Consider the following 15,432-nt stretch of genomic DNA (forward strand, 5'->3'; position numbering starts at 1 on the left):
CCAAAGGAACCCATGGCATCTAAAATATATTTTTGTTGTAAAATGTCAACCTTTTTTGGCATAAAATCTCAAGAACTGTCTCAGTATTGACAATGCTACAGGCGAAAAAACGCTGTTGTTTTATGCAAGCCTAACAAACTCAGTGTGTGTTGGAAACATCTAAAATGCTACACTGTGTTTTCTTACACATGGATGGGGGTAATGCATATACTGTGCGACTGCATTACCAATACGAAGGAAGAACTGGTGTGACTGGGTTACCTGTGTTTGGTTGCCATGGCAAGCAGGTTACCTGTGTAGGTTAGGGTTACCTGTGTGCGGTTGCCATGGCAAGCAGGTACCTGTGTAGTTTAGGGTTACCTGTGTGTGTTTGCCAGGGTGAGCAGGTACCTGTGTAGGCGAAGTTGAAGGGGGTGAAGAGGGGGTGGTGGTGTTTGGGGGCGATGTGGTGGGTGGGTGGGGTACAGCAGAACCCCATCTGTACCCAGCAGCTCCTCCAGCTGGGCCTGGAGATCCTGCTTCTGCTGCAGGACGAAGCGCGAGGGAGGGGCCCTGCCTCATCTCTATTAGAGCCAGACCTGTACACACACACACACACACACACACACACACACAATACACACACATATTACACACACACACACACATTACACACACATATTACACACACACACCACATCACCCATTACACCACACTACACATTACACACACACACACATACAACTCACACACACACACTCTACACAAGACACACACACGACACACATTACAGACACACAACTTACACATTACACACACACACACACACACATTACACACATATATTACACACACACACACATTACACACACATACACAACACACACATTACACACACTATTCACACACATATTACACACACACACACATTACACACACACACACACACACATTACACACACATTACACACACACACATACACTCACATTACACACACATATTACACACACACACACACACACACACACACACACATTACACACACACATTACACACACACATTACACACACACACACACTTACACACACATATTACACACACACACACACACATTACACACACATCACACACACACACATTACACACACATATTACACACACACATTACACACACATATTACACACACATATTACACACACACACACATTACACACACACACACACACACACATTACACACACATATTACACACACACACACACTCACATTACACACACATATTACACACACACACACACACACATTACACACACACACACACACACCACATTACACACACACACACACACACACATTACACACACACACACACATTACACACACACACACACACACACACACATACACACACAATTACACACACACACACACACACACACAATACACACACATTACACACTACACACACACACACACACCACATTACACACATATTACACACACACACACACACACACATTACACACACATATTACACACACACACACACACTTTACACACACATATTACACACACACCACAACACACACACATTACACACACATCTTACACACACTACACACACACACACTCACATTACACACACATTACACACACACACACATTACACACACATATACACACACACACACACACACATTACACACACAATTACACACACACACACACACACACACACATTACACACACTACACACACATTACACACACACACATTACACACACACATACACACACACACACACTACACACACACATTACACACACTATTACACACACACACACACACACACACACACACATTACACACACATATTACACACACACACACACACACACTCACATTACACACACATACACACACATTACACACACACACACACACTCATTACACACACATATTACACACACACACACACACACACACATTACACACACATATTACACACACACACACACTCACAGTACACACACATTAACACACACACACACACATTAACACACACATATTACACAACACACACATTACACACAACTACACACACTCACATTACACACACATATTACACACACACACACACACACACACACACACTCACATTACACACACATATTACACACACACACACACACACAACACTCACATTACACACACATATTACACACACACACACACACTCACATCACACACACACACACACACATTACACACACATATTACACACACACACACACTCACTCACATTACACACACATATTACACACAACTCACACACACACACACACACATTACACACACATATTACACACACACACACACACACATATTACACACACATATTACACACAACTCACACTCACATTACACACACAATTACACACACACACACACTCACATACACACACATAATACACACACACACACACACACTACACACACAACACACACACACACACTCACATACACACACATATTACACACACACACACACACACACACTCACATTACACACACATATTACACACACACATACACACACACACACAACACACACCATTACACACACATATTACACACACACACACAACACACACACCACATTACACACACATATTACAACACATATTACACACACACACACACACTCACATTACACACACATATTACACACACACACACACACACACTCACATTACACACACATATTACACACAATACACACACACACTCACATTACACACACATATTACACACACACACACACACTCACATTACACACACATATTACACACACACACACACTCAACATTACACACACATTACACACCACCTCACATTACACACACATATTACACACACACACACACCACACACATTACACACACATATACACACACACACACACACTCAACATTACACACACATATTACACACACACACACACACTCACATTACCACACATATTACACACACACACACACACACACTCACATTACACACACATATTACACACACATATACACACACACTCACATTACACACACAGATTACACACACACACACACACTCACATTACACACACATATTACACACACACACACACACACACACACTCACATTACACACACATATTACACACACACACTCACATTACACACACATATTACACACACACACACACACTCACATTACACACACATATTACACACACACACACACACACATTACACACACATATTACACACACACACACACTCACATTACACACACATATTACACACACACACACACTCACAATTACACACACATATTACACACTCACATTACACACACATATCACACACACACACACACACTCACATTACACACAACACACACACACACACACACTCACATTACACACATATTACACACACATACACACACATTACACACACACACACACACACACACTCACATTACACAACATATTACACACACACACACACACACACACTCACATTACACACACATATTACACACACACACACACTCACATTACACACACATATTACACACTCACATTACACACACATATCACACACACACTCACATTACACACACATATTACACACACACACACACATTACACACACATATTACACACACACACACTCACATTACACACACATATACACACACATATTACACACACATATTACGCACACACACATATTACACACACATATTACACACACATATTACGCACACACACACACACACACACACACACTCACATTACACACGCATATTACACACACACACACACACATTACACACATATTACACACACACACACACACTCACATTACACACACATATTACACACACACACACTCACATTACACACACATATTACACACACACACACTCACATCACATTACACACGCACACACACTCACACTCAAATTACACACACATATTACACACACACACACACTCACATTACACACACATATTACACACACATATTACACACACACACACACTCACATTACACACACACACACTCACATTACACACACACACACTCACTCACATTACACACACACACTCACACTCACATTACACACACATATTACACACACACACACACTCACATTACACACACATATTACACACACACACACACACACACACTCACATTACACACACATATTACACCACACACACTCACATTACACACACACACACACACACACTCACATTACCACACATATTACACACACACACACACACACACTCACATTACTCACATTACACACACACACACACACACACACACACACTCACATTACACACACATATTACACACACACACACACACACACTCACATTACTCACATTACACACACACACACACACACACACACACTCAGATTACACACATATTACACACACACACACTCACATTACACACACACACACACACTCACATTACACACACATATTACACACATTACACACACATATCACACACACACTCAGATTACACACACACACACACACACACTCAGATTACACACACACACACACACACTCACATTACACACACATATTACACACACACACTCACATTACACACACATATTACACACACACACACACACTCACATTACACACACATATTACACACACACACACACTCACATTACACACACACACACACACACACACACACACACACTCACATTACACACACATATTACACACACACACACACACTCACTCACATTACACACACACACACATATTACACACACACACACACTCACATTACACACATATTACACACACACACACACTCACATTACACACACATATTACACACACACACACACACACACACACACACACACATTACACACACACACACACACACACACTCACATTACACACACACACACACACTCACATTACACACACATATTACACACACACACACACACTCACATTACACACACACATTACACACACATATTACACACACACACACACACACACTCACATTACACACATATACACGTGTGTGTGTGTAATATGTGTGTGTAATGTGAGTGTGTGTGTCGTGTGTATGTGTGTAATGTGAGTGTGTGTGTGTAATATGTGTTTGTGTGTCTGTGGGCGTGTTCGCTGTTACCAATAGCAGCCATGGTGTGAGATGACCGTCCAAGAATCCACTTGGCTACCTCCCAGATAGGCCACACCCTCCCGCTGGCTCCACCCATCAGCTCTGCGAAGGCCCTGGGAGGCTGAGGAGAGCCACAGACACCAAGATACTCAGCTCCACTGACACTCACCAAGATACTCAGCTCCACTGACACTCACCAAGATACTCAGCTCCACTGACACTCACCAAGATACTCAGCTCCACTGACACTCACCAAGATACTCAGCTCCACTTACACTCACCAAGATACTCAGCTCCACTGACACTCACCAAGATACTCAGCTCCACTGACACTCACCAAGATACTCAGCTCCACTGACACTCACCAAGATACTCAGCTCCACTGACACTCACCAAGATACTCAGCTCCACTTACACTCACCAAGATACTCAGCTCCACTGACACTCACCAAGATACTCAGCTCCACTTACACTCACCAAGATACTCAGCTCCACGGACACTCACCAAGATACTCAGCTCCACTGACACTCACCAAGATACTCAGCTCCACTGACACTCACCAAGATACTCAGCTCCACTTACACTCACCAAGATACTCAGCTCCACTGACACTCACCAAGATACTCAGTTCCAATTAGTCACCAAAATACTCAGCTGCTACACTCACCAAGGTCGCACCAGTTCTCCCTTAAGTTAGAATGTAAAGCTTACACTACAAACCAAGTATCAACTAGTTAATATTCTAACCAAAATGCTGTGTTCAGACTGAAGATGCATTTTGTTTACCTTCATAGTACTACATATGCTGACTAAAGTAAAAATAGACAGACATGGGTTGACTGACAGAGAGACAGGGTTGGTTCTTATTCACTGAGAGACAGATAAACAGAGACAGCTGGGACAATGTAAACAGACAGACAGATGGACAGACAGACAAGCAGAGGGGCAGACAGACAGACAGCAGAGGGACAGACAGACAGACAGACAGATGGACAGACAGCAGAGGGACAGACAGAGGGACAGACAGACAGCAGAGGGACAGACAGGCAGATGGACAGACAGACAGCAGAGGGACAGAGGGACAGGCAGACAGACAGACAGAGGGACAGACAGACAGCAGAGGGATAGACAGACAGACAGAGGGACAGACAGACAGACAGACAGAGGGATAGACAGACAGACAGAGGGACAGACAGACAGCAGAGGGACAGACAGACAGAGGGACAGACAGACAGACAGCAGAGGGACAGACAGACAGCAGAGGGACGGACAGATAGACAGACAGAGGGACAGACAGACAGACAGAGGGACAGACAGACAGACAGCAGAGGGACAGACAGACAGCAGACATACAGACCTTCCCGTCTGTGCCTGGGGCCCCCATCAGCGCTGCCCAGATCTGGAAGGAGTATCTGAGCTGGGGGAGCTGCAGCGGCTCCACCCTCACCCCCAAGTCTGCCTCCAAGCGCTGCACCACCTGCACAAACACACTCCTCAGTCCCTCTCTCCCACCCTCTCTCTCCCACCCTCTCTCCCCCTCCCTCTCTCCCACTCTCCCTCTCTCCCTCCCTTCCACCCTCCCTCTCCCACCCTCTCTCCCTCCCTCTCTCCCCCTCCCTCTCCCCCTCCCTCTCTCCCACCCTCTCTCCCCCTCCCTCTCTCTCTCTCCCACCCTCTCTCCCTCCCTCTCTCTCTCCCACCCTCTCTCCCTCCCTCCCTCCCTCCCTCTCCCTCCCTCCCTCCCTCCCTCCCTCTCCCTCCCTCCCTCTCCCTCCCTCCCTCCCTCCCTCCCTCCCTCTCTCTCTCCCTCCCTCCCTCTCTCTCTCCCTCCCTCCCTCTCCCTCCCCCTCCCTCCCTCTCCCTCCCTCTCCCTCCCCCTCCCTCCCTCCCTCTCTCTCTCCCTCTCCCTCCCCCTCCCTCCCTCCCTCTCTCTCTCCCTCCCTCTCCCTCCCTCCCTCTCTCTCTCTCCCTCCCTCACCCCCAGGTCTGCCTCCAACCGTTGCACCACCTGCACAAACACACTCCTCAGTCCCTCCCTCCCTCCTACCTCTGTCTGAGCGTGCAGGAGCTGTTTGTCCACAGGAGACAGGAGTGGGGAGCCGCCGTCATGAAGGACCGAGAAAAAACGCAGCTTTCTGAGGTCCACCTCCGAGGACAGAGACAGCCTACACACATACACACGCATACATACACACAGACACACACACACACATACATACACACATACACAGAGAGAGAATGGGCAGTACATGCATCTGCGTTTTGTTGTACTACAGGAGCAGATTGGGTGTGTATGTGTGTTGGTGTGTAGTTGTACTATAGGATCAGATTTGGTGTATATGTGTGTTGCTGTGTAGTTGTACTATAGGAACTGATTGGGTGTATATGTGTTGGTGTGTAGTTGTACTATAGGATCAGATTTGGTGTATATGTGTGTTGCTGTGTAGTTGTACTATAGGAGCAGATTGGGTGTATATGTGTGTTGCTGTGTAGGTGTACTATAGGAGCAGATTGGGTGTATATGTGTGTTGCTGTGTAGGTGTACTACAGGAGCAGATTGGGTGTATATGTGTGTTGCTGTGTAGTTGTACTATAGGATCAGATTGGGTGTGTATGTGTGTTGGTGTACTATAGGAGCAGATTGGGTGTATATGTGTGTTGCTGTGTAGGTGTACTACAGGAGCAGATTGGGTGTATATGTGTGTTGCTGTGTAGTTGTACTATAGGAACTGATTGGGTGTATATGTGTGTTGCTGTGTAGTTGTACTATAGGAGCAGATTGGGTGTATATGTGTGTTGCTGTGCAGTTGTACTAAAGGAGCAGATTGGGTGTGTATGTATGTTGCTGTGTAGGTGTACTACAGGAGCAGATTGGGTGTATATGTGTTTTGCTGTGTAGGTGTACTATAGGAGCAGATTGGGTGTATATGTGTGTTGCTGTGTAGGTGTACTATAGGAGCAGATTGGGTGTATATGTGTGTTGCTGTGTAGGTATACTATAGGAGCAGATTGGGTGTATATGTGTGTTGCTGTGTAGGTGTACTATAGGAGCAGATTGGGTGTATATGTGTGTTGCTGTGTAGTTGTACTAAAGGAGCAGATTGGGTGTGTATGTGTGTTGCTGTGTAGGTGTACTATAGGAGCAGATTGGGTGTATATGTATGTTGCTGTGTAGGTGTACTACAGGAGCAGATTGGGTGTATATGTGTGTTGCTGTGTAGGTGTACTATAGGAGCAGATTGGGTGTATATGTATGTTGCTGTGTAGGTGTACTACAGGAGCAGATTGGGTGTATATGTGTGTTGCTGTGTAGGTGTACTACAGGAGCAGATTGGGTGTATATGTGTGTTGCTGTGTAGGTGTACTATAGGAGCAGATTGGGTGTATATGTGTGTTGCTGTGTAGGTGTACTATAGGAGCAGATTGGGTGTATATGTGTGTTGCTGTGTAGGTATACTATAGGAGCAGATTGGGTGTATATGTGTGTTGCTGTGTCGGTGTACTATAGGAGCAGATTGGGTGTATATGTGTGTTGCTGTGTAGGTGTACTACAGGAGCAGATTGGGTGTATATGTGTGTTGCTGTGTAGGTGTGCTATAGGAGCAGATTGGGTGTATATGTGTGTTGCTGTGTAGGTGTGCTATAGGAGCAGATTGGGTGTATATGTGTGTTGCTGTGTAGGTGTGCTATAGGAGCAGATTGGGTGTATATGTGTGTTGCTGTGTAGGTGTACTACAGGAGCAGATTGGGTGTATATGTGTGTTGCTGTGTAGGTGTGCTATAGGAGCAGATTGGGTGTATATGTGTGTTGCTGTGTAGGTGTACTATAGGAGCAGATTGGGTGTATATGTGTGTTGCTGTGTCGGTGTACTACAGGAGCAGATTGGGTGTATATGTGTGTTGCTGTGTAGGTGTGCTATAGGAGCAGATTGGGTGTATATGTGTGTTGCTGTGTAGGTGTGCTATAAGAGCAGATTGGGTGTATATGTGTGTTGCTGTGTAGGTGTGCTATAGGAGCAGATTGGGTGTATATGTGTGTTGCTGTGTAGGTGTGCTATAGGGGCAGATTGGGTGTATATGTGTGTTGCTGTGTAGGTGTGCTATAGGAGCAGATTGGGTGTATATGTGTGTTGCTGTGTAGGTGTGCTATAGGAGCAGATTGGGTGTATATGTGTGTTGCTGTGTAGGTGTGCTATAGGAGCAGATTGGGTGTATATGTGTGTTGCTGTGTAGGTGTGCTATAGGGGCAGATTGGGTGTATATGTGTGTTGCTGTGTAGGTGTACTACAGGAGCAGATTGGGTGTATATGTGTGTTGCTGTGTAGGTGTGCTATAGGGGCAGATTGGGTGTATATGTGTGTTGCTGTGTAGGTGTGCTATAGGAGCAGATTGGGTGTATATGTGTGTTGCTGTGTAGGTGTGCTATAGGAGCAGATTGGGTGTATATGTGTGTTGCTGTGTAGGTGTGCTATAGGGGTGGAGGAGTACTGTTCTGCGTTGAGTCCTGCCATGATGCTGAGCAGCGGGAGCAGGTCTTCAGCGTAGCGGCACATGGGGCCTGTGCACAGGAAGCTCTGCTGCTGCTCCGAGGCAGGGGGAAACTGACCTTCATTACACACCACACCTGAGAGCACACACACACACACACACACACACACATTACACACCACACCTGAGAGCACACACACACACACATTACACACCACACCTGAGAGCACACACACACACACATTACACACCACACCTGAGAGCACACACACACACACACACACACATTACACACCACACCTGAGAGCACACACACACACACACACACATTACACACCACACCTGAGAGCACACACACACACACACACACACACACACACACATTACACACCACACCTGAGAGCACACACACACACACACACACACATTACACACCACACCTGAGAGCACACACACACACATTACACACCACACCTGAGAGCGCACACACACACATTACACACCACACCTGAGAGCACACACACACACACACACACACATTACACACCACACCTGAGAGCACACACACACACACACACATTACACACCACACCTGAGAGCACACACACACACACACACACACACACATTACACACCACACCTGAGAGCACACACACACACACACACACACACACACATTACACACCACACCCGAGAGCACACACACACACATTACACACCACACCTGAGAGCACACACACACATTACACACCACACCTGAGAGCACACACACACACATTACACACCACACCTGAGAGCACACACACACACACATTACACACCACACCTGAGAGCACACACACACACACACATTACACACCACACCTGAGAGCACACACACACACACACATTACACACCACACCTGAGAGCACACACACACACATTACAAACCACACCTGAGGAGCACACACACACACACATTACACACCACACCTGAGAGCACACACACACACACATTACACACCACAACTGAGAGCACACACACACACACATTACACACCACACCTGAGAGCACACACACACACACACATTACACACCACACCTGGGAGCACACACACACACACACATTACACACACACACATTACACACCACACCTGAGAGCACACACACACACATTACACACCACACCTGAGAGCACACACACACACACATTACACACCACACCTGAGAGCGCACACACACACACACATTACACACCACACCTGAGAGCGCACACACACACACACATTACACACCACACCTGAGAGCACACACACACATTACACACTCACATTACACACGCACACACACACACACACACATTACACACACACATACACATACACACACACTCACATTACACACACACACACACACACTCACATTACACACACACACACACACACACACCTGAGAGCAGAGCAGAGTCACTGACACACACACTATTATGTATGGGGGTATGTGTGTGTGTGTGTGTGTTATGTATGGGGGGGGGTGTCGTTCTAGTCTCGCCCTGCAGGTAGAGCCAGGAGGTGTACCCTGCACTGATTACTAACCCGCCACACCTGCCATAGGCCGGAGTATATAAACTCCTCCCCTTCCTCCACATGGTCTCTCTCTCTTTGTCTTGGCAGCCAGCTCTGCAGCAGGGCCTTCAACTGCCACCATTTTGTTTTGATCAGTTCATAGTTCCTGTGTTACAATAAATGTAGTTATTTTCAAACACTTTTACTGTGTCTGTTTCCACTATGTTATATTCCCTCAGCCAGGGTTGTAACACACACACACACACACACACACCTGAGAGCAGAGCAGAGTCACTTACACACACACACACACACACACCTGAGAGCAGAGTCACTTACACACACACACACACACACTCACACACACTCGTACCTGGTGTGGGTTTGTGCCCGAAGATGCCGTTGAAGAAGGCGGGCAGGCGGATACTGCCCCCGATATCTGAGCCCACGCCGATGACTGAGCCGGCACTCGCCAGAATACTTCCCTCCCCTCCTGAGAGAGGGGTACAGCACAGGAGCACACCATTATTCACAGTCAGGGGTGTATGAGTATAGGGTGCATGGGTGTTACCAGAGCTACGGCTAGGTATAGGCTAGGTGATGTAGGCGTTTTTAGTGGTGGTGTAGGGCTGTAAATAGTGTTGTAAGGGTCTACGTGGTGGTGTAGAGTGTGTGTCGTGGTGTAGGGTGTATGTGTTGGTGTAGGGTATATATGGTGGTGTAGGGTATATGTGGTGGTCTAGGAGGTGTATGTAGCGGTTGTACCTGAGCTGCCTCCCGGTATGTGCTGGGTGTTGTAGGGGTTGTATGTGTTGGGTGTATGTGGTGATATAGGGGTTTTTGGTAGTGGTGTAGGGTGTATGTGGTGATGTAGGGGTTGTTGGTGTTGGTGTAGGTGTAGGGTGTATGTGGTGATGAAGGGGTTGTTGGTGTTGGTGTAGGGTGTATGTGGTGATATAGGGGTTGTTGGTAGTGGTGTAGGGTGTATGTGGTGATGTAGGGGTTGTTGGTAGTGGTGTAGGGTGTATGTGGTGATGTAGGGGTTGTTGGTGTAGGTGTTGGGTGTATGTGGTGATATAGAGGTTGTTGGTGTTGGTGTAGGTGTAGGGTGTATGAGGTGATGTAGGGGTTGTTGGTGTAGGGTGTATGTGGTGATGTAGGGGTTGTTGGTGTTGGGTGTATGTGGTGATGTAGGGGTTGTTGGTGTTGGGTGTATGAGGTGTTGTAGGTGTTGGGTGTATGAGGTGATGTCGGGGTTGTTGGTGTTGGTGTAGGTGTAGGGTGTATGAGGTGATGTAGGGGTTGTGGGTGTTGGGTGTATGTGGTCATGTAGGGGTTGTTGGTGTTGGGTGTATGTGGTGATGTCGGGGTTGTTGGTGTTGGTGTAGGTGTTGGGTGTTCTTCGTTCAGCCTCCACAGGCCGCTTGGCACCTCCCCCTCTCAGAACCTCCACCTCACGCTCACGACTACTGTCTGTTCTGGCTCCACGGTGGTGGAACGAACTCCCCGTTGAGGTCAGAACTATAGAATCCCTCCCCACCTTCAAGCGCAAGCTGAAGACACACCTCTTCAAACAGCACCTCTCCCCATCCCTCCCTACCTCCCTGTGAACCTTAATTGTTGTCTCTGTGACTTGTGTATCAGTATTTTAGTTGGCTAGGTAAGCAGTGTTTGGATAGTTAACTTTGGTGACTTTTGCTCTGTTTGTTTGTTTGTTCAAAAAAAAAAAAAAAAAATTGGCCCTTGTCCTTATCTTTGTTGTACAGGTAGCAGTTGAAATTGTACTTACCTCTAGGGTCTCTCAGCGAACTTATCCCTGGTTATGGGTATGCACTTTGTTGTACGTCGCTCTGGATAAGAGCGTCTGCCAAATGCCAATAATGTAATGTAATGTAATGTAATGAGGTGATGTAGGGGTTGTGGGTGTTGGGTATATGTGGTGATGTAGGGGTTGTTGGTGTAGGTGTAGGGTGTATGTGGTAATGTAGGGGTTGTTGGTGTAGGGTGTATGTGGTGATGTAGGGGTTGGGTGTATGTGGTGATGTAGGGGTTGTTGGTGTTAGTGTAGGTGTATGTGGTGATGTCGGTGTCGTTGGTGTTGGTGTAGGTGTTGGGTGTATGAGGTGATGTAGGGGTTGTGGGTGTTGGGTGTATGTGGTGATGTCGGGGTTGTTGGTGTTGGTGTAGGTGTTGGGTGTATGTGGTGATGTCGGGGTTGTTGGTGTTGGTGTAGGTGTTGGGTGTATGTGGTGATGTAGGGGCTGTTGGTGTTGGGTGTATGAGGTGATGTAGGGGTTGTGGGTGTTGGGTGTATGAGGTGATGTAGGGGTTGTGGGTGTTGGGTGTATGAGGTGATGTCGGGGTTGTTGGTGTTGGTGTAGGTGTTGGGTGTATGTGGTAATGTAGGGGCTGTTGGTGTTGGGTGTATGAGGTGATGTAGGGGTTGTGGGTGTTGGGTGTATGAGGTGATGTCGGGGTTGTTGGTGTTGGTGTAGGTGTAGGGTGTATGATGTGATGTAGGGGTTGTGGGTGTTGGGTGTATGTGGTGATGTAGGGGTTGTGGGTGTTGGGTGTATGTGGTGATGTAGGGGTTGTACCTGAGCTGCCCCCCGGTATGTGCTGGGTGTTGTAGGGGTTGTACCTGAGCTGCCCCCCGGTATGTGCTGGGTGTTGTAGGGGTTGTACCTGAGCTGCCCCCCGGTATGTGCTGGGTGTTGTAGGGGTTGTACCTGAGCTGCCCCCCGGTATGTGCTGGGTGTTGTAGGGGTTGTTGGTGTTGGGTGTATGTGGTGATGTAGGGGTTGTACCTGAGCTGCCCCCCGGTATGTGCTGGGTGATGTAGCGGTTGTACCTGAGCTGCCCCCCGGTATGTGCTGGGTGTTGTAGGGGTTGTACCTGAGCTGCCCCCCGGTATGTGCTGGGTGATGTAGGGGTTGTACCTGAGCTGCCCCCCGGTATGTGCTGGGTGTTGTAGGGGTTGTTGGTGTTGGGTGTATGTGGTGATGTAGGGGTTGTACCTGAGCTGCCCCCCGGTATGTGCTGGGTGATGTAGGGGTTGTACCTGAGCTGCCCCCCGGTATGTGCTGGGTGTTGTAGGGGTTGTGGGTGTTGGTGTAGGTGTTGGGTGTATGAGGTGAAGTAGGGGTTGTGGGTGTTGGGTGTATGTGGTGATGTAGGGGTTGTACCTGAGCTGCCCCCCGGTATGTGCTGGGTGTTGTAGGGGTTGTGGGTGTTGGTGTAGGTGTTGGGTGTATGAGGTGATGTAGGGGTTGTGGGTGTTGGGTGTATGTGGTGATGTAGGGGTTGTACCTGAGCTGCCCCCCGGTATGTGCTGGGTGTTGTAGGGGTTGTACCAGAGCTGCCCCCCGGTATGTGCTGGGTGTTGTAGGGGTTGTACCTGAGCTGCCCCCCGGTATGTGCTGGGTGTTGTAGGGGTTGTACCTGAGCTGCCCCCCGGTATGTGCTGGGTGTTGTAGGGGTTGTTGGTGACCCCATACAGGTGGTTGTGAGACTCCAGCCACATGCACAGCTCGCTGCAGTTGGTCACGCCCAGCGGAATAGCCCCCGCCCTCTTCAGCAGCGCTACAGGGGGGGCGTCGCCCTCGGAAACCACACCCCTCCTCGACACCAGTCCCGTGGTGTTTGGCATACCTGGGGGGTTACAGGCCAGATGGACTACACACGTATGCAAACATGCATACACACACAATCATGTCCAGAGTTACAGTCGCCTTCCAAAGTATCGGGACTGCAAGGTCAATTCCTTTGTTTTTACTGTACACCAAAGACAATTGAGTTTGAGGTCAAAAGATGTAGATCCGAATTTTAGCTTTTATTTCCTGGTTTTTATATAGATTTGTTAAACAACTTAGAACATATCACCTTTTGCATCAGACCACCCAATTTTTATTTGAGCAAAAGTATTGTAACTTGTGACTGACGGGAGTTTCTTGTTGCCCAGATGTGTCTTGTAAGATTGATTAGTTAAACAATAAATAGTTCAGAATGTCTACTCTTCCTTTCCTTTCTAAAACTATAGAACGAGCCGCTTCTACTCAACTTTCTTCCTTCTTTTCTAACAACAACCTGCTAGACCCCCATCAGTCTGGCTTCAGATCGGGCCACTCGACAGAGACTGCACTCCTCTCCGTCAGTGAGTCCCTTCATGCCGCACGAGCAGCC

The 15,432-nt window shown here is 47.4% G+C and overlaps 1 protein-coding gene across 1 annotated transcript in view; it reads right to left on the reverse strand.

The window, feature by feature from the left end:
• The window catches only part of LOC133130854 (fatty-acid amide hydrolase 2-A-like), a 30,677-nt gene that overhangs the window by 11,160 nt on the left and 4,085 nt on the right, over window positions 1-15,432 (reverse strand). The window contains exons 4-9 of the mRNA XM_061245774.1: window positions 14,692-14,901; window positions 11,624-11,743; window positions 9,704-9,839; window positions 7,263-7,380; window positions 6,573-6,692; window positions 5,224-5,335 (exon numbers count right to left, since the gene is read on the reverse strand). Coding sequence (XP_061101758.1) covers window positions 5,224-5,335; window positions 6,573-6,692; window positions 7,263-7,380; window positions 9,704-9,839; window positions 11,624-11,743; window positions 14,692-14,901 — 816 coding nt within the window. The remainder of the gene's footprint in view (window positions 1-5,223; window positions 5,336-6,572; window positions 6,693-7,262; window positions 7,381-9,703; window positions 9,840-11,623; window positions 11,744-14,691; window positions 14,902-15,432) is intronic.

Source organism: Conger conger, chromosome 6 (assembly GCF_963514075.1).
Source record: "Conger conger chromosome 6, fConCon1.1, whole genome shotgun sequence".
Taxonomy (NCBI): Eukaryota; Metazoa; Chordata; class Actinopteri; order Anguilliformes; family Congridae; genus Conger; species Conger conger.